Source organism: Procambarus clarkii, chromosome 25 (genome assembly GCF_040958095.1).
Source record: "Procambarus clarkii isolate CNS0578487 chromosome 25, FALCON_Pclarkii_2.0, whole genome shotgun sequence".
In the NCBI taxonomy this organism is placed as follows: domain Eukaryota; kingdom Metazoa; phylum Arthropoda; class Malacostraca; order Decapoda; family Cambaridae; genus Procambarus; species Procambarus clarkii.
Genome location: NC_091174.1, coordinates 36,597,311 through 36,621,481, shown reverse-complemented (window position 1 = coordinate 36,621,481; position 24,171 = coordinate 36,597,311). Strand labels below are relative to the sequence as shown.

Below are 24,171 nucleotides of genomic sequence, written 5' to 3'. Positions count from 1 at the left end.
ACCCAGATGTAATCGGACTCACTGAAACAAAACTCTCTGGAATCATAACGAATGCCGTGTTTCCCCAGGAGTATACAGTAATAAGGAAAGAGAGGGAAGGTAGAGGAGGAGGCGGAGTGGCCCTACTCATGAGAAGGGAATGGAGTTTTAAGGAGATGGCCATCCCGGGCTGTGAGGAGTTCAGAGACTACATAGCAGGCACCATAACAATGGGAGGACCAAGAATAGTAGTAGCAGTAATATACAACCCTCCACCAAATGACAGGAGACCCAGTCAAGAGTATGAAAACAACAACAAGGCAGTTAACACTATAATTGAGAGGGCAGCCTCTGCTGCCTGTAGAAATAGATCCCACCTGCTCATCATGGGCGACTTCAATCACGGAAAGATTGACTGGGAGAACAAGGAACCGCATGGAGGCGAGGATACGTGGAGAGCCAAACTATTGGAGGTGGTGACAAGCAACTTTTTAACGCAGCATGTCGGAGAACCCACAAGGATGAGAGGCAATGACGAACCAGCGAGACTCGACCTAGTCTTCACTCTGAACGACTCCGACATAAGAGAAATCGGTTTTGAGGACCCAGTAGGAATGAGCGACCACAGTGTACTGGTGTTTGAGTACTTGATTGAAGAAGGGTTATTGAACTCGAGGAGGGATACCGAAACCAAAAGGTTAGCATACCGAAAGGGAAACTATGAGGGGATAAGAAAATTCCTAACAGATATAGCATGGGAAACAGAGCTCAGGGGAAAGACGGCCCAAGATATGATGGATTACATCACGCAGAAGTGCAAGGACGCAGCAAACAAGTTTGTCCCAGTCCAAAAGGAAAACAGAGAAATGAAGATGAGAAACCCATGGTTTAATCAAAGATGTAGGCTAGCTAAGCAGCAAAGTAAAAGGGCATGGAGAAACTATAGGAATAACAGGACACTGGAGAGCAGAGAAAGATACCAGAATGCCAGGAATGAATATGTCAGGATGAGAAGAGAGGCAGAAAGACAATACGAAAATGACATCGCAAGCAAGGCAAAGACTCAGCCTAAATTGTTGCATAGCCACATTAGGAGAAAAACAACAGTAAAGGAACAGGTTATGAGATTAAGGATAGGGGCGGAAGGATTCACTACAAATGACAAGGAAGTGTGTGAGGAATTGAATAAGAAATTCCAGGAGGTCTTCACCTTAGAACAAGGAGAAATTCCAGAGGTAAGTGAGGGAATAGCTAACCAGGAACCACTGGAAGAGTTTGAGATTACCAGTGGGGAAGTAAGGAAGTGTTTACTAGAGTTGGACGTGACGAAGGCTATAGGCCCAGATGGAATCTCCCCTTGGGTTCTAAAGGAAGGAGCAAGAGAACTGAGCCTACCACTCTCCATAGTGTATAACAAATCACTGGCAACAGGGGAACTGCCAGATATTTGGAAAGCAGCTAACGTAGTCCCGATATACAAGAAAGGGGATAGACAGGAGGCACTGAACTACAGGCCAGTGTCCCTAACCTGCATACCATGCAAGCTGATGGAGAAGATTGTGCGAAAAAAACTAGTGGAGCATCTGGAGCGAAGGAACTTTGTAACACAGCATCAACATGGGTTCAGGGATGGCAGGTCCTGCCTCACAGGGTTACTTGAATTCTACGACCAGGCAACAAAAATAAGGCAAGAAAGAGAAGGGTGGGCAGACTGCATATTTTTGGATTGTCAGAAAGCCTTTGATACAGTGCCACACAAGAGGCTAGTGCGAAAGTTGGAGATGCAGGCTGGAGTGAGAGGGAAGGTACTCCGGTGGATAGAGGAATACCTAAGCAACAGGAGACAACGAGTCGGTGTGAGGGGTGAGGTCTCAGATTGGCGAGACGTCACAAGTGGAGTCCCGCAGGGGTCAGTCCTTGGACCTATACTGTTTCTGGTATATGTAAATGATCTCCCAGAGGGTATAGATTCGTTCCTCTCAATGTTTGCCGACGATGCAAAAATTATGAGGAGGATTGAAACAGAGGATGATAGTAGGAGGCTACAAGATGACCTGGATAGACTGAGTGAATGGTCCAACAAATGGCTGTTGAAGTTCAACCCGAGTAAATGCAAAGTAATGAAACTAGGCAGTGGAAACAGGAGGCCAGGCACAGGATACAGAATAGGAGATGAAGTACTTAATGAAACAGACAGAGAGAAAGATCTAGGAGTTGATATCACACCAAACCTGTCTCCTGAAGCCCACATAAAGAGAATAACGTCTGCGGCATATGCGAGGCTGGCTAACATCAGAACGGCGTTCAGGAACCTGTGTAAGGAATCATTCAGAATCTTGTACACCACATATGTAAGACCAATCCTGGAGTATGCGGCCCCAGCATGGAGCCCGTACCTTGTCAAGCACAAGACGAAGCTGGAAAAAGTCCAAAGGTATGCTACTAGACTAGTCCCAGAACTAAGAGGCATGAGTTATGAGGAAAGGCTGCGGGAAATGCACCTCACGACACTGGAAGACAGAAGAGTAAGGGGGGACATGATCACAACCTACAAAATCCTCAGGGGAATCGACCGGGTAAACAAGGATGAACTTTTCAACACTGGTGGGACGCGAACAAGGGGACACAGGTGGAAGCTGAGTACCCAAATGAGCCACAGAGACGTTAGAAAGAACTTTTTCAGTGTCAGAGTAGTTAGCAAATGGAATGCATTAGGAAGTGATGTGGTGGAGGCTGACTCCATTCACAGTTTCAAATGTAGATATGATAGAGCCCAATAGGCTCAGGAATCTGTACACCAGTTGATTGACGGTTGAGAGGCGGGACCAAAGAGCCAGAGCTCAACCCCCGCAAGCACAATTAGGTGAGTACAATTAGGTGAGTACACACACACACACACACACACACACACACACACACACACACACACACACACACACACACACACACACACACACACACACACACACACACACACACACACACACACAAACACACACACACACACACACACACACACACACACACACACACACACACACACACACACACACACACACACACACACACACACACACACACACACACACACACACACACACACAGAGCAGCAGCGACAGCAGCAAAGGAGGAGATTAGAACCCTCAAAGAGAATGGTATCGAGGCTGAGAGTCAGAAAACCACCCAGGGAGAAGGTGGTAATAGTTTTCTGGATGAGAATGCCACAATAAAAGCAACATTTGCGGAAATACTAAAAAAAATAACTCTGAAGTAATGACTGCAGTGATGGAGGTGGCCATGAAAGCAGCCACCTCGCAGGAGGCGGCACGTTCCACTAGCCAACTGCTGGAAAGGAAAAGATCAGTGGTTGCTGTGGGTATTAGGGAACAGGAAGGAACCAATAGGACAGAGTGGAATGACAAGGACAAAGCAGCAGTGAATGAAGTACTAAAGGCACTAGACATGGAAGGGGCCGAGCATAGCATTGAGAAGGTTTTCAGGCTAGGCCGGTACAACAAAGACCGAGACGGAATGATAAAGATAGTGTTTGCAAACGAGAACACAAAGGAGAGGATCCTATCAAGGAAGAGCTCCCTGAAAAACGTGGGAAAATTAAAAAATCTATTCCTCCAGCGAGACATGACAAGGGAGGAGAGAGCCGTGGCGGCAGAAGCAAGGAAGAGGCGCAGGGCGAGAGGGCAAAACCAGGAAGTCACAGCTCCCAACACAACACCCCCAGAGGCGAGGGGGGAACCCACAACCAGCTACCCAGTAACACCAGAAGGGAGGACAACCCCGCCTCCCTCCTCTGCATAGAAAACCCCCCTACCCCAAACCCTCCCTGCCCCCACTCAAAAGTTCAGCCAAATCTCCCTCCCCCCACACCCAATCCCCACCCTTCTACCCCTCCCCTCCTCCCGAGTCCTCCCTCCCCCCCTTTCCTTCCCGTCCTCCCTCCCCTTTCACCCCATACCCTCCCTGTCCCTCCCCCTTCACTGGATCCCCCGCCCCTCATTCCAGTATCCTCTGAGATCCTGTTACCCACCTCACAGGTCCTCACACCCATGGAACAGCCTCCCCCACCAGCAGAACACTCACCAAGGAGGCGATTTGAGAAGGGACAGAAGAAAGTGAGCCTCAAAGCGATGTACACTAACATAGATGGAATTACAAATAAAGCAAATGAGCTTGGAGAACTGGTACTAGAGGAAAACCCAGACATAATAGCCCTCACAGAAACAAAGATCAGGAAAACAATAACAAATGCAGTGTTTCCACAGGACTATTATGTTATGCGGAAAGAGAAGGAAGGAAGAGGTGGAGGTGGTGTAGCTCTGCTGGTAAGAAAAGGCTGGGATTTTGAGGAGATGGATATTCAGGGCTGTGAAGGTTTCAGTGACTACATAGCAGGTACTGTAACAAATGGAGGGAAAAAAATTATAGTCGCAGTCATATATAATCCACCACCAAATGACAGAAGACCTAGACAGGAATATGATAGAAACAACATGGCCACCATTAACATAATAGAAAGAGCAGCTTCTGTTGCTAGCAGGAATGGATCTGGACTACTAATTATGGGAGACTTCAACCATGGGAAGATAGATTGGAAGAACAGAGACCCGCATGGAGGACCAGAAACATGGAGAGCTAAGCTGCTGGACGTGGCAACAAGAAACTTTCTAAGCCAGCATACCAAAGAGCCAACAAGAATGAGAGGAGAAGATGAACCAGCAATGCTTGATTTGATATTTACCCTAAATGAATGGGATATAAGGGAAGTTAAGATGGAAGCGCCCTTGGGAATGAGTGACCACAGTGTATTGAACTTTGAGTACCTGGTAGAGCTAGGACTTATCTCCCCCCAAAAAGAACTAGGAATCAAAAGGCTGGCATACCGAAAGGGGAATTATGAACAGATGAGAAGTTTCCTAAGTGAAATACCTTGGGACACAGACCTCAGAGACAAGTCTGTACAGGGTATGATGGACTATGTTACCCAAAAGTGTCAGGAGGCAGTAAACAGGTTCATCCCGGCCCAAAGGGAAAAATCCGAGAAGCAACAGAAGAATCCATGGTATAATAGGGCATGTATGGAAGCGAAGAAACTGAACAAAAAGGCGTGGAGGAACTTCCGGAATAACAGAACACCAGAAAGCAGGGAGAGATACCAGAGAACCAGGAATGAGTACGTCAGGGTGAGAAGAGAAGCAGAGAAAAATTTTGAAAATGATATAGCAAACAAAGCCAAGACCGAACCAAAGCTACTCCACAGTCACATCAGAAGGAAAACAACAGTGAAAGAACAGGTATTGAAACTTAGAACAGGCGAGGACAGGTATACAGAGAATGACAGAGAGGTGTGTGAGGAACTCAACAAGAGGTTCCAGGAGGTCTTCACAATAGAACAGGGTGAGGTCACTGTGCTAGGAGAAAGGGAGGTAAACCAGGCGGCCTTGGAGGAGTTCGAAATTATGAGAGAGGAGGTCAAGAGACACCTGCTGGATCTGGATGTTAGAAAGGCGGTTGGTCCAGATGGGATCTCACCATGGGTACTGAAAGAGTGTGCAGAGGCACTTTGCTTGCCACTCTCCATAGTGTATAGTAAATCACTAGAGACGGGAGACCTACCAGAAATATGGAAGACGGCGAATGTGGTCCCAATATACAAAAAGGGCGACAGACAAGAGGCACTGAACTACAGGCCAGTGTCCTTGACTTGTATACCATGCAAGGTGATGGAGAAGATCGTGAGAAAAAACCTGGTAACACATCTGGAGAGAAGGGACTTCGTGACAAATCGCCAACATGGATTCAGGGAGGGTAAATCTTGCCTTACAGGCTTGATAGAATTCTACGATCAGGTGACACAGATTAAGCAAGAAAGAGAGGGCTGGGCGGACTGCATTTTCTTGGATTGTCGGAAAGCCTTTGACACAGTACCGCATAAGAGGCTGGTACATAAGCTGGAGAGACAGGCAGGTGTAGCTGGTAAGGTGCTCCAGTGGATAAGGGAGTATCTAAGCAATAGGAAGCAGAGAGTTACGGTGAGGGGTGAGACCTCCGATTGGCGTGAAGTCACCAGTGGAGTCCCACAGGGCTCTGTACTCGGTCCTATCTTGTTTCTGATATATGTAAATGATCTCCCGGAGGGTATCGATTCATTTCTCTCAATGTTTGCGGACGATGCTAAAATTATGAGAAGGATTAAAACAGAAGAGGACTGTTTGAGGCTTCAAGAAGACCTAGACAAGCTGAAGGAATGGTCGAACAAATGGTTGTTAGAGTTTAACCCAACCAAATGTAATGTAATGAAGATAGGTGTAGGGAGCAGGAGGCCAGATACAAGGTATCATCTGGGAGAGGAAATTCTTCAGGAGTCAGAGAAGGAAAAAGACTTGGGGGTTGATATCACGCCAGACCTGTCTCCTGCAGCACATATCAAGCGGATAACATCAGCGGCATATGCCAGGCTGGCCAACATACGAACGGCATTCAGAAACTTGTGTAAAGAATCATTCAGAACTTTGTATACCACATATGTCAGGCCAATCCTGGAGTATGCAGCCCCAGCATGGAGTCCATATCTAGTCAAGGATAAGACTAAACTGGAAAAGGTTCAAAGGTTTGCCACCAGACTAGTACCCGAGCTGAGAGGTATGAGCTACGAGGAGAGACTACGGGAATTAAACCTCACTTCGCTGGAAGACAGAAGAGTTAGGGGGGACATGATTACCACATTGAAGATTCTGAAGGGGATTGATAGGGTAGATAAAGACAGTCTATTTAACACAAGGGGAACACGCACAAGGGGACACAGGTGGAAACTGAGTGCCCAAATGAGCCACAGAGATATTAGAAAGAACTTTTTTAGTGTCAGAGTGGTTGACAAATGGAATGCATTAGGGGGTGATGTGGTGGAGGCTGACTCCATACACAGTTTCAAGTGTAGATATGACAGAGCCCGATAGGCTCAGGAATCTGTACACCTGTTGATTGACGGTTGAGAGGCGGGACCAAAGAGCCAGAGCTCAACCCCCGCAAACACAACTAGGTGAGTACAACTAGGTGAGTACACACACACACACACACACACACACACACACACACACACACACACACACACACACACACACACACACACACACACACACACACACACACACACACACACACACACACACACACACACACACACACACACACACACACACACACACACACACACACACACAATGCCCCCTTTGACCCCATTGCATTCAAATACATCTGCTTCATCCCACATTCCAAGGACTCCCTCATCCCCTCAATTCCCAAAACCCGCCCAACCCTCACCCCTCCTCTGCCCCTCTCCTTCAGTGTGACCCCCTCCCCCTTGCGAGGGGGTCACATGGACGTGGGGGATGGGGGGGACACCCCCACCTCTTCCTCTATCTCCCTCTTCCAGCCTTCTGCCTCAATGCCCACACATACTCCTGAGATCCCCCTGACTAATACAACGTCTCTTCCACTCTCACCCACCCATGCTCCATCCTCCCCTCTTTTCCCCACCCCCTCTATCCTTCTCTCCCCCAACCTCTCAGTCTCTATCTGACTCAACTTCACACTACCTATGCCTATCAGACCCTACCTAATCTTGAGACCCAGTATGCCCTTCCTACTCCAGACCTACCTACCCAGGCTCTACTCCAGATCTTCCCACCTACCTTCCTAGATGCCCACCCCCATTCGCCCCCCAAGCACCCCCTCCAGACCCCCATTCACCTCCCCCCCCCAGCCACCCCCCGGATCCCGCCAGCCCGCATTCACCCCCCAGATGCCTCCCAGTTCCCCCTCCCCCCCAGTCCCCGAGAGAAAGGGTGAACTCTGCCGCCACAGTTTCCATGAAGAATTTCAAGGTTTGGTACACCAATGCTGATGGGGTATCTAATAAAGCAGAAGAGATAAAAGAAACAGTGAGGCAGATCCTGACATAGTTGCAATAGTTGAAACTAAAATATATGACATGATCTCGGATGCAATCTTTCCAGGTAATAAGAAGAGAGAGGACACAGAGACAGGGAGGAGGAGTGGCACTCCTAATAAAGCGGAAATGGCAGTTTGACGACCTGGAAAATCGGGGTACCAATGAGAGCACAAGCTCCATACATGGAGCAGATGGGAGGAAGACAGCAGATGGGAGGAAGATTGTGATCTTGGTAATCTACAATCCCCTCACCAAACAGTAGAAGACCAAGGCAGGAGTATGATAACAACCAGGCATGCATATATGAACTGCAGAAGGCAGCAACATTAGCTTATAGAATGATAGCGAAATTGCTGGTCATGGGAGACTTAAATCTTTGAGAGATAAATTGGGAATCAAGGAATCCCCATGGAGAGGACGAAACGTTGGGAGCAAAGTTTGTAGATGTTATTGACAAGAATTTCCTAACACAACTTGTGAAGGAAGACACAAGGGAAAGAGGAGGAGATGCACTGAGCCTATTAGACCTGATTTTCACCCAGAACGTAGAAGACATTGAGAATTTGGAACATGAAATACATCTAGGGGCCAGCAACCATTGTGTCCTAGTCTTTGACTACATGATGGAATTCAAACTTGTGACGATGGGACAAGAGATCTTGGAAAGAAGATTTGACTACAGGAAAGGGGACTACAGGAGTATAAGGGACTATCTGGAAGAAGTGCAGTGGGAGGAAGAAATTAGAGGAAAAACAGTCCAAGATATGATGGACCTAGTCATACGGAAATGCCAGGAGGCCGAAGAGAGATTTATACCAACAGTAAAGGAAAAAAGTAAGAGGGAATATAATAACCCATGGTTTAATAGACAGTGTCAGGAAGCAAAAATGGCCAGCAGGCGGGAGTGGAGGAAGTACAGAAGACAAAGGACATAAGAAAAACATCGGAAAGAAACTATGAGAACGATATCGCCATCAAAGTGAAAAAGCAACTTAAATTACTACACAGCTATAAAGAAGAAAAACGTCGATGATCGACCAAGTGACAAGACTAAGGAATACAGACGGGGCATATACAGAAAGTGAAAAGGAAATCTGCGAGGCACTGAAGGCCAGTTTCCATGGAGTGTTCACAACCGAGCTTGAGCAGCTCCCCTTGTTAGAAGAAACTCCCCTAGATGAAAGACTATCAGATATAGAGGTGACAGGCAAAGGAGGTAATGAACCCACGATTTATTAGACAGTGTCAGGAAGCAAAAATGGCCAGCAGGCAGGAGTGGAGAAAGTACAGAAGACAAAGGACAGAGAACAACAGAATCAGATGCAACATAGCTAGGAACGATTACATTAACATAAGAAGATGGCAATGGCGCATCTCACACCTACTTGACAGCATGGGGTGCAGAACCTTATATGAAACACAAGTTCGCTTCAATCTAGAGTATGCAACCCTTTCCAGGATCACCTACCCCCCTTCTTTCATCACACTGTTGAATAAATTGGAGAGAAGGACAAGAAGGCTTATCTCTAGTCATGACCAAGTCTGGTGGGAACGGTCTGAACATCAGAGCCTGCAACACCGTCGTGACGTTGTTGGTCTTACTGTTATGTACAAGGCCAACATCCTCAAAGTTCCGCACCTGGCCCAACTCCGTGGACTACCAGTAGTTGCCACCCGTAACACTAGGCTCTCCACCTTCAACAGTCTAATGCTGGAAATTCACTCCTAGGCTGACTTACGTCTGGAACTTGTTTGCTCAACAGGTTGATACATGGGAGATCAGGTCAAATGATCTCATGAAAGCTCTGGCACTCAGTTGGCTACAGGCTCATCCTGTTCCCTATATGATTGTTATCAAAAGTTGTTAAAGAATAAAGGCTATTCCTATTGATTCATGTAACAGGAGCATGAAATAAATGGTCTTCTAGGAGTAGGTTTCAACCTAGCTGAGGAAGGAGTACAGCTTTTGCTTGCAGTTTCACAAGGTTCCTTAGATGATAGTTCCCTATGTGATAGTTTCAAAGTACATTCTCATGAAACAAATGAGTTTCTAGGAGCAGGTTTCAGACGAGCTGAGGTTGGATAACAGCTCTTGCTTGCAGTTTCACTAGGCACTTCATTAATACGCACGTCATTAAACATTCCTTATAAACGAAAGTCATTGTTTATAAAAAAAGAGAGAGGGAGCGGTAGGTCCTTGACGTCTGATGACGTCCTGGACGGTCCACAGAGAGAGAAAGTCTGATGTGGTCGGCCTATAGCCAGGTACAGCCCAAGGGTTGTTGACCACTAGCAGTATTGTCTTACATTCACTCTTCCTACACGCCTCTGGAACTCATCCATACACCTTTACTTGTGGTAGTGCTTACCTATCAGTAATTTCACTCACACAAACACACATAAACTCACACAAACACATATAAACTCACACAAGCACACATAAACTCACACAAACACACATAAACTCACACAGACAGAGGAAGACCATGTATGGAGACCATCGTCAACCATACATCATCATTACTCATCTAGTTGTGTGAGTGGAAAGGAAGACTGGTATGTACCCCTCTCTGGTCAATTAATCAGGTGTACAGTGCGAGGTAAAATATTATCAAATTCTTGTTCAGGATATCATATATATTTAAAATCTCAACGTGGCTCATTTAGGTAGAGGTAACACTTAAGGGATCTCGTGACACGCACGCTCGCGCACGCACGCACGCACGCACGCACGCACGGACGCCCACGTACGTATGCATGCACGCACACGCAAAAAAAGCACACACATAGGCACACACAAACGTCCAGTCAGGGAAGAAAGGATTAACACCTTTTCTGGAAAGAGCCAAGCCCCTACTATACCCCACCTCCTCTTTTACAACCCATCTGAAATATACTAGAAATATAGAATAGTGGCAAGAGGCGGCATCAGTGGTTATAAATCGGGTAACTGGAAACTGGTGACATCAACCTGGGCCACAAGAGGTCACCTGTACTGACCGGGGACCAGCCTCGCTACCTACGCTAAGTACCTGCCATAAAGTTTGAACAAAATAACATACATAATATTACAAATATACGGTATACATATAATATTATAAATATTAAACATATAAATATATATACATATATATTGTTACAAATATACAATATACATATAATATTATAAATATATAGATATATACAACAAAACAAGGCAATATGGGAGTAAATAAACAAATTTGTGGCCACTGTAACAACTTCTTAAAGACGAAGGTAACGGGAATTGAATGTTATATCTGTAAGACTAGATTCCATTCGGCTTGTACAGGAGTGAGTAACACTACGGCACTGAGAGCTGGCCACTTGCTCTGGGTGTGTAAAAATGACCTGCCAGCTGGGAATATCCTAAAAAACCTTCTAGATAACATGACGCATGATCGGAAAACATCATTCATTGGAAGCCTACCAGCCATCCAGAAGGAGTGGGAAAGGAACAACAATTCTAATATACCAGGGGCGGAGGCTATAGTCAGGGATGAAACTGAGGCTGAAACTCAGGAAGTTGTAAACTCTGACTCAATAGGCCAGGATGTAGATGACAGTAAACTAGAAAGTGTACCAGACAGCACTGACAGCTCGATAGGTACAGACACCACGACGGTTCTCGATAGAGCAAATCAGAACAGAAGGACAGACTTATGCAAATTTTATGCAAAGGGCATATGCAGACATAGATATGCTGGTAATAAGAAAGGATTAGAATGCAGTTACCAACATCCCAAAAAATGTTTAAATATGCTTAGGAAAGGTGAGTGTCGATTTGGATCAATATGTAGGTTTTTCCATCCTGACATGTGCCAAACCTCACTGGAGGACAGAAAATGCTATGACCTTAGCTGCCCACACTTTCACGTGAAAGGCACGGAACGCTACATAAAGAGTGGCAAGCAGGATAATGAATTTGGAGGAAACTCTATAAATTTTTTATACCAGACCGGCAGAGAATTCAAAAGGAGCAGCATGGAGAGTGTATGGAACTGGATGCCAGATCCACTTGCATTCCAGAATTACAGATACAATTACCCACCGAAAGGGAACTACAACTACGACAGAAAACTGCCCTACAACAATCAGTATTGGTCAGAACAAACTCATTATGTCCACGAATAATGGACTTGCCGAAAAAGTCTCCCATTCAAACTATCACTAATAGAGTAACCTCATTCGTCTTTGCCAACATAGAAGGACTGAAAACAAGAACAAACAACAAAGTACAGTTCATAAATGGCCTCCTCACGGAGTCAAATGCAGTATTTGGAGCTTTCACAGAAACCCATGCAGGGGAAATGTTGGACAGTGAGATCTGGATTCCAGGATATAACCTATACAGGTGTGATAGGAAAATTAGGTCACATGGAGGAGTGGGTCTGTATATTAGGGAAGACCTTGTATGCTCGGAGCTCCTAAACGTTACAAATGAGGTGGTAGAGGTACTGGGATTAAAAATAGAGAAAATAAATTTAGTGATTATACTAATATACAAACTGCCAGATGCAACGGCTGAGGAATTCACAGAACAGATAAGCAAAATTGAGAATAGCCTTGATAATTCGGAGAACCCGATACTGATATTATCTTCCTAGGTGACTTCAACTTGCCTAGTCTCAGGTGGAAAATAGCAAACAATAATATTATACCAGGAAATCTATCAGGACCTAACCAACCACAGATTAGAGAACTACTTAGATTCTGTGACAAATTTTCACTCAATCAGCAGATATCGGAGCCAACGACAATGGAAAATATTCTAGATCTGGTCTTTACGAACAATGAAGACATTATCAGAGACATTACGATATCAGATACCACATACTCAGATCACAAACTCATTGAAGTGCAAACGACCATCAATACTCAGAATAGACCTAAAACGATGATAAAGCGAGAGGGGCTATTCAGTAAATTCAATTTTAATAATAAAAGGATAGACTGGGAGATAATAAACAGGGAACTTACAAACATTCCATGGGGAACTGTTCTAAACAATACAAGTCCTACAGAAGGAATAGAAAAACTGACTTCAGAAGCGTATCAAGTCTGTCTGAAACATGTTCTTTTGAGGAAAGCCAGAAAGAGATCTAACGTAGAAAGAGAACGCAGACGACACTATAAACGCAGAAAAAAAATAACGGAACTGCTTATGCAGACACGAATTTCCCGTCAAAGAAGGAATAATTTCAATAGGGAGATTGAAGAAATCGAGCGGAAATTGAAACACTCATATGAAACTGAAAAAAAGCAGTTAGAACAGAAAGCAATTCAGGAAATAAAGAAAAATCCAAAATATTTCTTCTCATATGCGAAATCAAAAGCAAAAACCACTGCCAGTATTGGACCTATTCGTACAAGTGAAGGTTCATACACGGAGGATGACAAAGAAATTAGTGAAATCCTAAAAAAGCAGTATGAGGACATGTTTAGCACTCCAATAAACAACATGAAGGTGGAAGATCCAGACAATTTCTTTATGCGGGATATTCAAACCCCTGTAAATATAACTGATATAAACACGAGCGCACTAAATTTTGAAAAAGAAATTGAAAACATGCCCATGCACTCGGCCTCAGGTCCAGACTCATGGAATTCAATATTTATAAAGAAATGCAAAGTGCCGGTAGCACAGGCACTCAGTATAGTGTGGAGGAAGAGCTTGGACACGGGGGAGATACCAGATGCACTTAAAGTAGCATACATAGCTCCTCTACACAAGGGAGGGAGCAAAGCATTGGCAAAAAATTATAGACCAGTTGCACTAACATCGCACATCATAAAAGTATTTGAGAGAGTGATTAGGAGTCAGGTCACCAATTTCATGGCGACCAATGACCTTCACAACCCAGGCCAACATGGATTTCGAGCGGGAAGATCGTGCCTCTCACAGCTACTTGAGCACTACGACAAAGTCACTGAGGCATTAGAAGAAAAACAGAATGCTGATGTGATATACACGGACTTCGCAAAGGCTTTCGATAAATGTGACCATGGCGTGATAGCACACAAAATGAAGTCAATGGGAATAACCGGTAAAGTAGGACGCTGGATACTCAGTTTTCTGTCAAACAGGACTCAGCGAGTAACTGTCAACCATATAAAATCTAGTCCAAGTGCAGTGAAAAGCTCTGTACCTCAGGGTACAGTCCTTGCACCGCTGCTTTTCCTTATTCTCATATCAGATATAGACAAAAATACAAGTCACAGCTTCGTATCATCCTTTGCAGATGACACAAAAATCAGTATGAAAATTACCTCGGCTGAGGACATTGAAAAACTTCAAGCTGATATTAATAAAGTTTTCGACTGGGTATCAGAAAATAACATGATGTTTAACAGTGATAAATTCCAGGTACTCGGGTACGGTAAAAATGAGGACCTTAAACATAATACAGAGTACAAAACACAATCAAATGTACCCATAGTAGGAAAACAGCATGTAAAGGATTTGGGAATAATAATGTCTGACGACCTAACGTTTAAGGAGCATAACCAAGCAAATATTGCGACAGCCAGAAAAATGATAGAATGGATTACGAGAACTTTCAAATCCAGGGATCCCATCACAATGGTTGTACTCTTCAAGTCACTTGTGTTGTCCCGTCTTGAGTACTGCTCAGTACTCACTTCCCCCTTCAGAGCAGGAGAGATTGCTGAAATAGAGGGAATACAGAGAACATATACGGCACACATAGACGCAATAAAGCACCTAAATTATTGGGATCGTCTCAAAGCCCTCCAAATGTACTCACTAGAAAGAAGACGAGAGAGATATCAAATAATATACACCTGGAAGATACTGGAGGGCCAAGTACCAAATCTACACAGTAAAATAACAACGTACTGGAGTGAACGACATGGAAGAAAATGTAGAATAGAACCAGTGAAGAGCAGAGGTGCCATAGGCACAATCAGAGAACACTGTATAAACATCAGAGGTCCGCGGTTGTTCAACGTCCTCCCAGCAAGCATAAGAAATATTGCCGGAACAACCGTGGACATTTTCAAGAGGAAACTAGATTTATTCCTCCAAGGAGTGCCGGACCAACCGGGCTGTGGTGGGTATGTGGGCCTGCGGGCCGCTCCAAGCAACAGCCTGGTGGACCAAACTCTCACAATTCGAGCCTGGCCTCGGGCCGGGCTTGGGGAGTAGAAGAACTCCCAGAACCCCATCAACCAGGTATCAACCAGGTATCTGACCTGACCTGACCTCACCTGGCCGCCACCACCGCCCCCCCCCCACCCCCCAGTCCCCCACATCCCCCTTACACATACTCTCCCCCTCTCTCTCCTCTCTCTCTCTTTCTCCCACTTTGTCCTCTCTATCTCTTTATCTCTCTCTCTCTCTCTCCCTCTCTCTCTATCTCTCTCCCTCTCTCTCTATCTCTCTCCTTCTCACTTTATCTCTCTCTCTCTCTCTTTATCTCTCTCTCTCTCTCTCTCCCTCTCTCTTTATCTCTCTCTCTCTCTCTCTCTCTCTCTCTCTCTCTCTCTCTCTCTCTCTCTCTCTCTCTCTCTCTCTCTCTCTCTCTCTCTCTCTCTCTCTCTCTCTCTCTCTCTCTCTCTTTCTCTTCTATCTCTCTCCCTCCCTCCCTCTCTCTATCTCTCTCTGTATCTCTCTCTCTCTCTCTCTCTCTCTCTCTCTCTCTCTCTCTCTCTCTCTCTCTCTCTCTCTCTCTCTCTCTCTCTCTCTCTCTCTCTCTCTCTCTCTCTCTCTCTCTCTCTCCCTCTTTATCTCTCTCTTTATCTCTCGCCCTCCCTCCCTCTCTCTATCTCTCTCTTTATCTCTCTCTCTCTCTCTCTCTCTCTCTCTCTCTCTCTCTCTCTCTCTCTCTCTCTCTCTCTCTCTCCCTTTCTATCTCTCTCTCCCCCACCCCGCTCTGCCCTTCTGACGAATCCTATCACGGCACAACTAGGAACAGGGTCAAGCATGACAGCCTGAAGCAACAGGGAAACAGGGAAAAGTTCAGGTGACGAAATGAAGGAAATGTTCGCCCAGTTTCTGGAGGACATCAAGAGTGAGATGCAGGAAATGATTCAGGAAATGAAGAATGAAATAAGCAACCTAAACAGAGAGCTGATAACAGCAAAGGAGGAGATTAGAGCCCTCAAAGAGAACAGCATCGATGCTGAGACTCAGATAACCACCCAGGGAGGTGGTGGTAATAGTACTTTGGAAGAGAATGCCTCATTAAAAGCAACATTTGCAGAAATGTTAAAAAACAACTCTGAAGTAATGTCTGCAGTGATGGAGGTAGCCATGAAAGCAGCCACCTCACAGGAAGCGGCACACTCCACTACCCAGCTGCTGGAAAGGAAAAGAGCAGTGATAGCTGTAGGTATTAAAGAGCAGGAAGGCTCTAATAGGAAAGAGTGGAATGATAAGGACAAAACGGCAGTGAATGAAATACTGAAGGCACTAGACATGGAAGGGGCTGAGCATAGCATTGAGAAGGTTTTCAGGTTAGGCTGGTACAAAAAAGACCGAGACCGTGTGTTAAAGATAGTGTTTTCAAACGAGAACACAAAGGACACGATTCTAACAAGGAAAAGCCACCTGCAACATGTGGGAGAATTAAAAAAAGTATTCCTCCAGAGGGACATGACGAGGGAGGAGAGGGCCATGGCGGCAGAAGCAACGAAGAAGTGCAGGGCGAGAGGGGGAAACCAGGAAATCACAGCTCCCAACACATCACCCCCAGAGGCGAGGGGGGAACCCACAACCAGCTACCCAGTAACACGAGCAGAGAGGGCAACCCTACCACCCTCCTCTGCATAGAAAACCCCCCTTTCCTTTCTGTCCTCCCACCCCATTCACCCCATACCCTCCCTGTCCTTCCCCCTTCACTTGACCCCCAACCCCTCATCCCAGTATCCTCTGCAACCCTGGCATCCACCTCACAAATCCTCGCACCCATGGCACAGCTTCCTCCACCAGCAGAACATTCACCAAGGAGGAGATTTGAGAAGGGACAGAAGAAAGTGAGCCTCAAGGCAATGTACACTAACATAGATGGTATTACAAATAAGGCAAATGAACTTGGAGAATGGGTACTAGAGGAAAACCCAGGCATAATAGCTCTCACAGAAACAAAGCTGACGAAAACAATAACAAATGCAGTGTTCCCACAGGACTATTATGTTATGAGGAAAGAGAGAGAAGGAAGAGGTGGTGGTGGTGTAGCTCTGCTGGTAAGAAAGGCTGGGATTTTGAGGAGTTGGTTGTTCAGGGATGTGAAGGTTTCAGTGACTACATAATAGGAACAATAACAACTGGAGGGCAAAAAATTATAGTCGTAGTTATATATAATCCACCACCAAATGACAGAAGACCCAGACAGTAATATGATAGAAACAATATGGCCACCATTAACATAATAGAGAGAGCAGCTTCTGTTGCTACCAGGAATGGATCTGGACTACTAATCATGGGAGACTTCAACCATGGGAAGATAGATTGGGAGAACAGAGACCCGCATGGAGGACCAGAAACATGGAGAGCTAAGCTACTGGACGTGGCAAAGAGAAACTTTCTAAGCCAGCACATCAAGGATCCAACAAGAATGAGAGGAGAGGATGAACCAGCAATGCTTGATCTGATATTTACCGTAAATGAGTGGGATATAAGGGAAGTCAAGATGGAAGCACCCTTGGGAATGAGTGATCACAGTGTATTGAACTTTAAGTACCTGGTAGAGCTCGGAATTATCCCCCCCGAAAAAGAACTAGGAAACAAAACGCTGGCATACCGAAAGGGAAATTATGAGGAGATGAGAAGCTTCCTAAGGGAAATACCTTGGGACACAGTCCTCAGAGCTAGGTCTGTACAAGATATGATGGACTATGTCACCCAATAGTGTCAGGAGGCAGTAAGCAGATACATCCCGGCCCAAAGGGAAAAATCCGAGAAACAAAAAAAGAATCCATGGTATAATAGGGCATGTATGGAAGCAAAGAAACTGAACAAAAGGGCATGGAGGAACTTCCGGAATAACAGAACACCAGAAAGGAGAGAGAGATACCAGAGAACCAGGAATGAGTATGTCAGGGTGAGAAGAGAAGCAGATAAAAGTTATGAAAATGATATAGCAAACAAAGCCAAGACCGAACCAAAGCTACTCCACAGTCACATCAGAAGGAAAACAACAGTGAAAGAACAGGTAGTGAAACTTAGAACAGGCAAGGACAGGTATACAGAGAATGACAAAGAGGTGTGTGATGAACTCAACAAGAGGTTCCAAGAGGTCTTCACAACAGAACAAGGTGAGGTCACTGTGCTAGGAAAAAGGAACGTAAACCAGGCGGCCTTGGAAGAGTTTGAAATTACGAGAGAGGAGGTCAAGAGACACCTGCTGGATCTGGATGTTAGAAAGGCTGTTGGTCCAGACGGGATCTCGCCATGGGTACTGATAGAGTGTGCAGAGGCACTTTGCTTGCCACTCTCCATAGTGTATAGTAGGTCACTGGAGACGGGAGACCTACCAGAAATATGGAAGATGGCAAATGTGGTCCCAATATACAAAAAGGGCGACAGGCAAGAGGCACTGAACTACAGGCCAGTATCCTTGACTTGTATACCATGCAAGGTGATGGAGAAGATCGTGAGAAAAAACCTGGTAGCACATCTGGAGAGAAGGGACTTTGTGACAAATCGACAACATGGGTTCAGGGAGGGTAAATCTTGCCTGACTGGCTTTATAGAATTCTATGACCAGGTGATGCAGATTAAGAAAGAAAGAGAGGGCTGGGCAGACTGCATTTTCTTGGATTGTCGGAAAGCCTTTGACACAGTACTGCATAAGAGGCTGGTACATAAGCTGGAGAGACAGGCAGGTGTAGCTGGTAAGGTGCTCCAGTGAATAAGGGAGTACCTAAGCAATAGGAAGCAGAGAGTAACGGTGAGGGGTGAGACCTCTAATTGGCGTGAAGTCACCAGTGGAGTCCCACAGGGCTCTGTTCTCGGACCTATCTTGTTTCTGATATATGTAAATGATCTCCTGGAGGGTATAGATTCATTTCTCTCAATGTTTGCGGATGATGCCAAAATTATGAGAAGGATTAAGACAGAAGAGGACTGTTTGAGGCTTCAAGAAGACCTAGACAAACTGAAGGAAAAGTCGAACAAGTGGTTGTGAGAGTTCAACCCAACCAAATGTAATGTAATGAAGATAGGTGTAGGGAGCAGGAGGCCAAATACAAGGTATCATCTGGGAGAGGAAATCCTTCAGGAGTCAGAGAAAGAAAAAGACTTGGGAATTGATATCACGCCAGACCTGTCTCCTGCAGCACATATCAAGAGGATAACATCAGCGGCATATGCCAGGCTGGCCAACATACGAACGGCATTCAGAAATTTGTGTAAAGAATCATTCAGAACTTTGTATACCACATATGTCAGGCCAATTCTGGAGTATGCAGCCCCAGCATGGTATCCATATCTAGTCAAGGATAAGACTAAACTGGAAAAGGTTCAAAGATTTGCCACCAGACTAGTACCCAAGCTGAGAGGTATGAGCTACGAGGAGAGACTGCGGGAATTGAATCTCACTTCGCTGGAAAACAGAAGAGTTAGGGGGGACATGATCACTACATTCAAGATTCTCAAGGGAATTGATAGGGTAGATAAAGACAGGCTATTTAACACAAGGGGCACACGCACTAGGGGACACAGGTGGAAACTGAGCACCCAAATGAGCCACATAGATATTAGAAAGAACTTTTTTAGTGTCAGAGTGATTAACAAATGGAATGCATTAGGAAGTGATGTGTTGGAGGCTGTCGACTCCATACACAGGTTCAAGTGTAGATATGATAGAGCCCAATAGGCTCAGGAACCTGTACACATGTTGATTGATGGTTGAGAGGCGGGACCAAAGAGCCAGATCTCAACCCCCACAAACACAATTAGGTGAGTACAATTAGGTGAGTACACAAATACAAGAATGGGATATCCCATCCTTTGGATAACCTATCCAAGGATAGGATCGGAAGGGAAAAGACTAAACTACCGAAGAGGAAAATATGACGAGATGAGGAACTTCCTAAGGGGAATACCATAGGAAACAGAACATAGAGACAAGACTACAGGATATGATGAATTATGCCACCCAGAAGTTCCAGGAAGCTGCAGATAGGTTTATCCCAGTCCAAAAGGAGAAAAGTGAAAGCAACAGAAGAATCTATGGTTCAACCAGGAATGTAAGGTAGCAAAGGAACTGAGTAAAAGAACATGGAGGAACTACAGAAATAACAGATCACCAGAGAGCAGGGAGAGATACCAGAGGGCCAGAAATGAGTACATCAGAGTGAGGAGGGAAGCAGACACAGTATGAAAATAACATCGTGAGTAAAGCCAAGACCGAGCCAAAACTGCTCCACAGCCACATCAGGAGGAAAACAACAGTGAAGAAACAAGTGATGAAACTGAGAAAAGGGAAGAACAGATACACAGATAATGACAAGGAGGTGTTTGAAGAACTTAACAAGAGATTCCAGGAGGTTTTCACAAAAGAACACGGAGAAACCCCTGCACTAAATGAGGAGGAGGCAAACCAAGCAACCTTGGAGGATTTTGACCTTACCAGTGATGAGGTCAAAAGGAATCGGGTAGAGCTGAATGTGACAAAGGCTGTTGGGCCAGACCGAATCTCGCCATGGATACTAAAGGAAGGTGCAGAAGCACTAAGTGTGCCACTCTCTTTGGTGTATCACAGGTCACTGGAAACAGGAGACCTCCCAGAAAGTTGGAAGGCAGCTAACATAGTCCCAATATTCAGGAAGGGTGACAGGCAAGAGGCACTGAAATACAGGCCAGTTTCCCTAACACGGATACCATGCTAGGTGATGGAGAAGATCATGAGGAAAAGGCTTGTAGAGCATCTGGAAGGAAATAGCTTTGTAACACATCACCAACATGGGTTCAGAGATGGTAAATCGTGCCTCACAGGTTTAATAGAATTCTGTGACCAGGCAACAAAAATTAGTCAAGAAAAAGAAGGGCAGGCAGACTGCATTTTCCTAGACTGCTCGAAAGTCTTTGACCCAGTACCCCATAAATGGCTGTTAAAAGAGTTGGAGCAAGAGGCAGGAGCAAAAGGGATGTTGCTCCAGTGGGTAAGGGAGTATTTAAGCAACAGGAAACCGCGAGTAACTGTGAGGGGCGAGATATTAGATTGACGAGATGTCACCAGCGGAGTCCCATGGGGCTCAGTACTTTGTCCCGTCCTGTTTCTAATAAATGTAAACGATCTTCCGGAGGATATAGACTCATTCATCTCAATGCTTGCTGATGATTCAAAAATTATGAGAAGAATGAAGACAGATGAAGATAGACAGAGACTACAAGATTTCTTGGACAAACTGGAGGAATGGTCTAGAAAATCGTTGCTAAAGTTCATCTCAAAAACTTGTAAAGTAATGAAATTAGGCGAAGGGAGCAGAAGGCTGAACACAAGGTACCATCTGGGAGGTGAAATCCGGCAAGAGTCATATAAAGTGAAAGATCTGAGGGTTGATATCACACCGAACCTGTCCCCATAAGCCCACATCAAAAGGATATCATCCACGGCATATGCTATGGTAGCCAACATAAGAACTGCCTTTAGAAACTTGTATATGGAATCATTCAGGACCCTGTATACCACTCATGTTAGACCAATCCTGGAATATGCAGCTCCAGCCTGGAGTTCATACCTAGTTAAACACAAGACAAAGTTAGAAAAGATTCAGCGATATGCCACCAGACTCGTCCCAGAATTGAGAGGACTGAGCTATGAGGAAAGGCTAAAGGAGCTGAACCTCACGTCCCTGGAAAACCGAAGAGTAAGGGAAGACATGATAAACACCTACAAAATTCTCAGGGGAATTGACAGGGTGGACAAAGACATAACCATCAGCACGGGTGGAACACGAACAAGGGGACACAGGTGGAAACTTAGTACCCAGATGAGCCACAGAGACGTTAGAAAGAACTTTTTTAGTGTCAGAGTAGTTAATAAATGGAATGCATTAGGAAGTGATATGGTGGAGGCTGACTCCATACACAGTTTTAAATATAAGTATGATAGACAATTTCAAATATAAGTATTTAGAGAAAAAACACAAAAGATCTATTGTTACAATAGATTTTCAAGCTTCTTATAAACTTATTGTGTTTCACTGCTGTTAATAACGAGTGTCGTATACCTTTCTTGGACGATGGTTGAGGCAGGCAGGTGCGATGTTTACAAGGCCCGGCAGACCTTCATCACCTCCACCTACTGTATGATCGGCCAGCGTGGCAGCCCCGTCATTCCCAGCATGAACCACTGGTGAGGCGCTTCTCTTAACATTGATAGTGTTTATACAGGCGGCATGGATGGTCAGTATATACAGGTGGCATGAATGGTCAGTATATACAGGTGGCATGGATGATCAGTATATACAGGTGGCATGAATGGTCAGTATATACAGGTGGCATGGATGGTCAGTATATACAGGTGGCATGGATGGTCAGTATATACAGGTGGCATGGATGGTCAGTATATACAGGTGGCATGGATGGTCAGTATATACAGGTGGCATGGATGGTCAGTGTATACAGCCGGCATGGATGGTCAGTATATACAGGTGGCATGGATGGTCAGTATATACAGGTGGCATGGATGGTCAGTTTATACAGGTGGCATGGATGGTCAGTTTATACAGGTGGCATGGATGGTCAGTTTATACAGGTGGCATGGATGGTCAGTATATACAGGTGGCATGGATGGTCAGTTTATACAGGTGGCATGGATGGCCAGAATATACAGGTGGCATGGATGGTCAGTTTATACAGGTGGCATGGATGGTCAGTATATACAGGTGGCATGGATGGTCAGTTTATACAGGTGGCATGGATGGTCAGTTTATACAGGTGGCATGGATGGTCAGTTTATACAGGTGGCATGGATGGTCAGTATATACAGGTGGCATGGATGGTCAGTTTATACAGGTGGCATGGATGGTCAGTATATACAGGTGGCATGGATGGTCAGTTTATACATCCGGCATGGATGGTTAGTTTATACATCCGGCATGGATGGTCAGTATATACAGGTGGCATGGATGGTCAGTTTATACAGGTGGCATGGATGGTCAGAATATACAGGTGGCATGGATGGTCAGTTTATACAGGTGGCATGGATGGTCAGAATATACAGGTGGCATGGATGGTCAGTTTATACAGGTGGCATGGATGGTCAGTATATACAGGTGGCATGGATGGTCAGTTTATACAGGTGGCATGGATGGTCAGTATATACAGGTAGCATGGATGGTCAGTTTGTACAGCCGGCATGGATGGTTATTTATACATCCGGCATGGATGGTTAGTTTATACATCCGGCATGGATGGTCAGTATATACAGGTGGCATGGATGGTCAGTTTATACAGGTGGCATGGATGGTCAGAATATACAGGTGGCATGGATGGTCAGTTTATACAGGTGGCATGGATGGTCAGAATATACAGGTGGCATGGATGGTCAGTTTATACAGGTGGCATGGATGGTCAGTATATACAGGTGGCATGGATGGTCAGTTTATACAGGTGGCATGGATGGTCAGTTTATACAGGTGGCATGGATGGTCAGTTTATGCAGGTGACATGGATGGTCAGTTTATACAGGTGGCATGGATGGTTAGTTTATACAGCCGGCATGGATGGTTAGTTTATACATCCGGCATGGATGATCAGTATATACAGTTGGCATGGATGGTCAGTATATACAGGTGGCATGGATGGTCAGTTTATACAGGTGGCATGGATGGTCAGAATATACAGGTGGCATGGATGGTTAGTTTATACAGGTGGCATGGATGGTCAGAATATACAGGTGGCATGGATGGTCAGTTTATACAGGTGGCATGGATGGTTAGTTTATGCAGGTGACATGGATGGTCAGTATATACAGGTGGCATGGATGGTTAGTTTATACAGGTGGCATGGATGGTCAGTTTATACAGGTGGCATGGATGGTTAGTTTATGCAGGTGACATGGATGGTCAGTATATACAGGTGGCATGGATGGTTAGTTTATACAGGTGGCATGGATGGTCAGAATATACAGGTGGCATGGATGGTTAGTTTATACAGGTGGCATGGATGGTCAGAATATACAGGTGGCATGGATGGTCAGTTTATACAGGTGGCATGGATGGTCAGTATATACAGG

General features: G+C 45.2%; 1 protein-coding gene across 1 annotated transcript in view; it reads left to right on the top strand.

The window, feature by feature from the left end:
- The window catches only part of LOC138368564 (uncharacterized), a 164,324-nt gene extending 142,033 nt beyond the window's left edge, over positions 1-22,291 (top strand). The window contains exon 4 of the mRNA XM_069331087.1: positions 22,188-22,291. Coding sequence (XP_069187188.1) covers positions 22,188-22,291 — 104 coding nt within the window. The remainder of the gene's footprint in view (positions 1-22,187) is intronic.
- Positions 22,292-24,171: the final 1,880 nt, after the last annotated feature.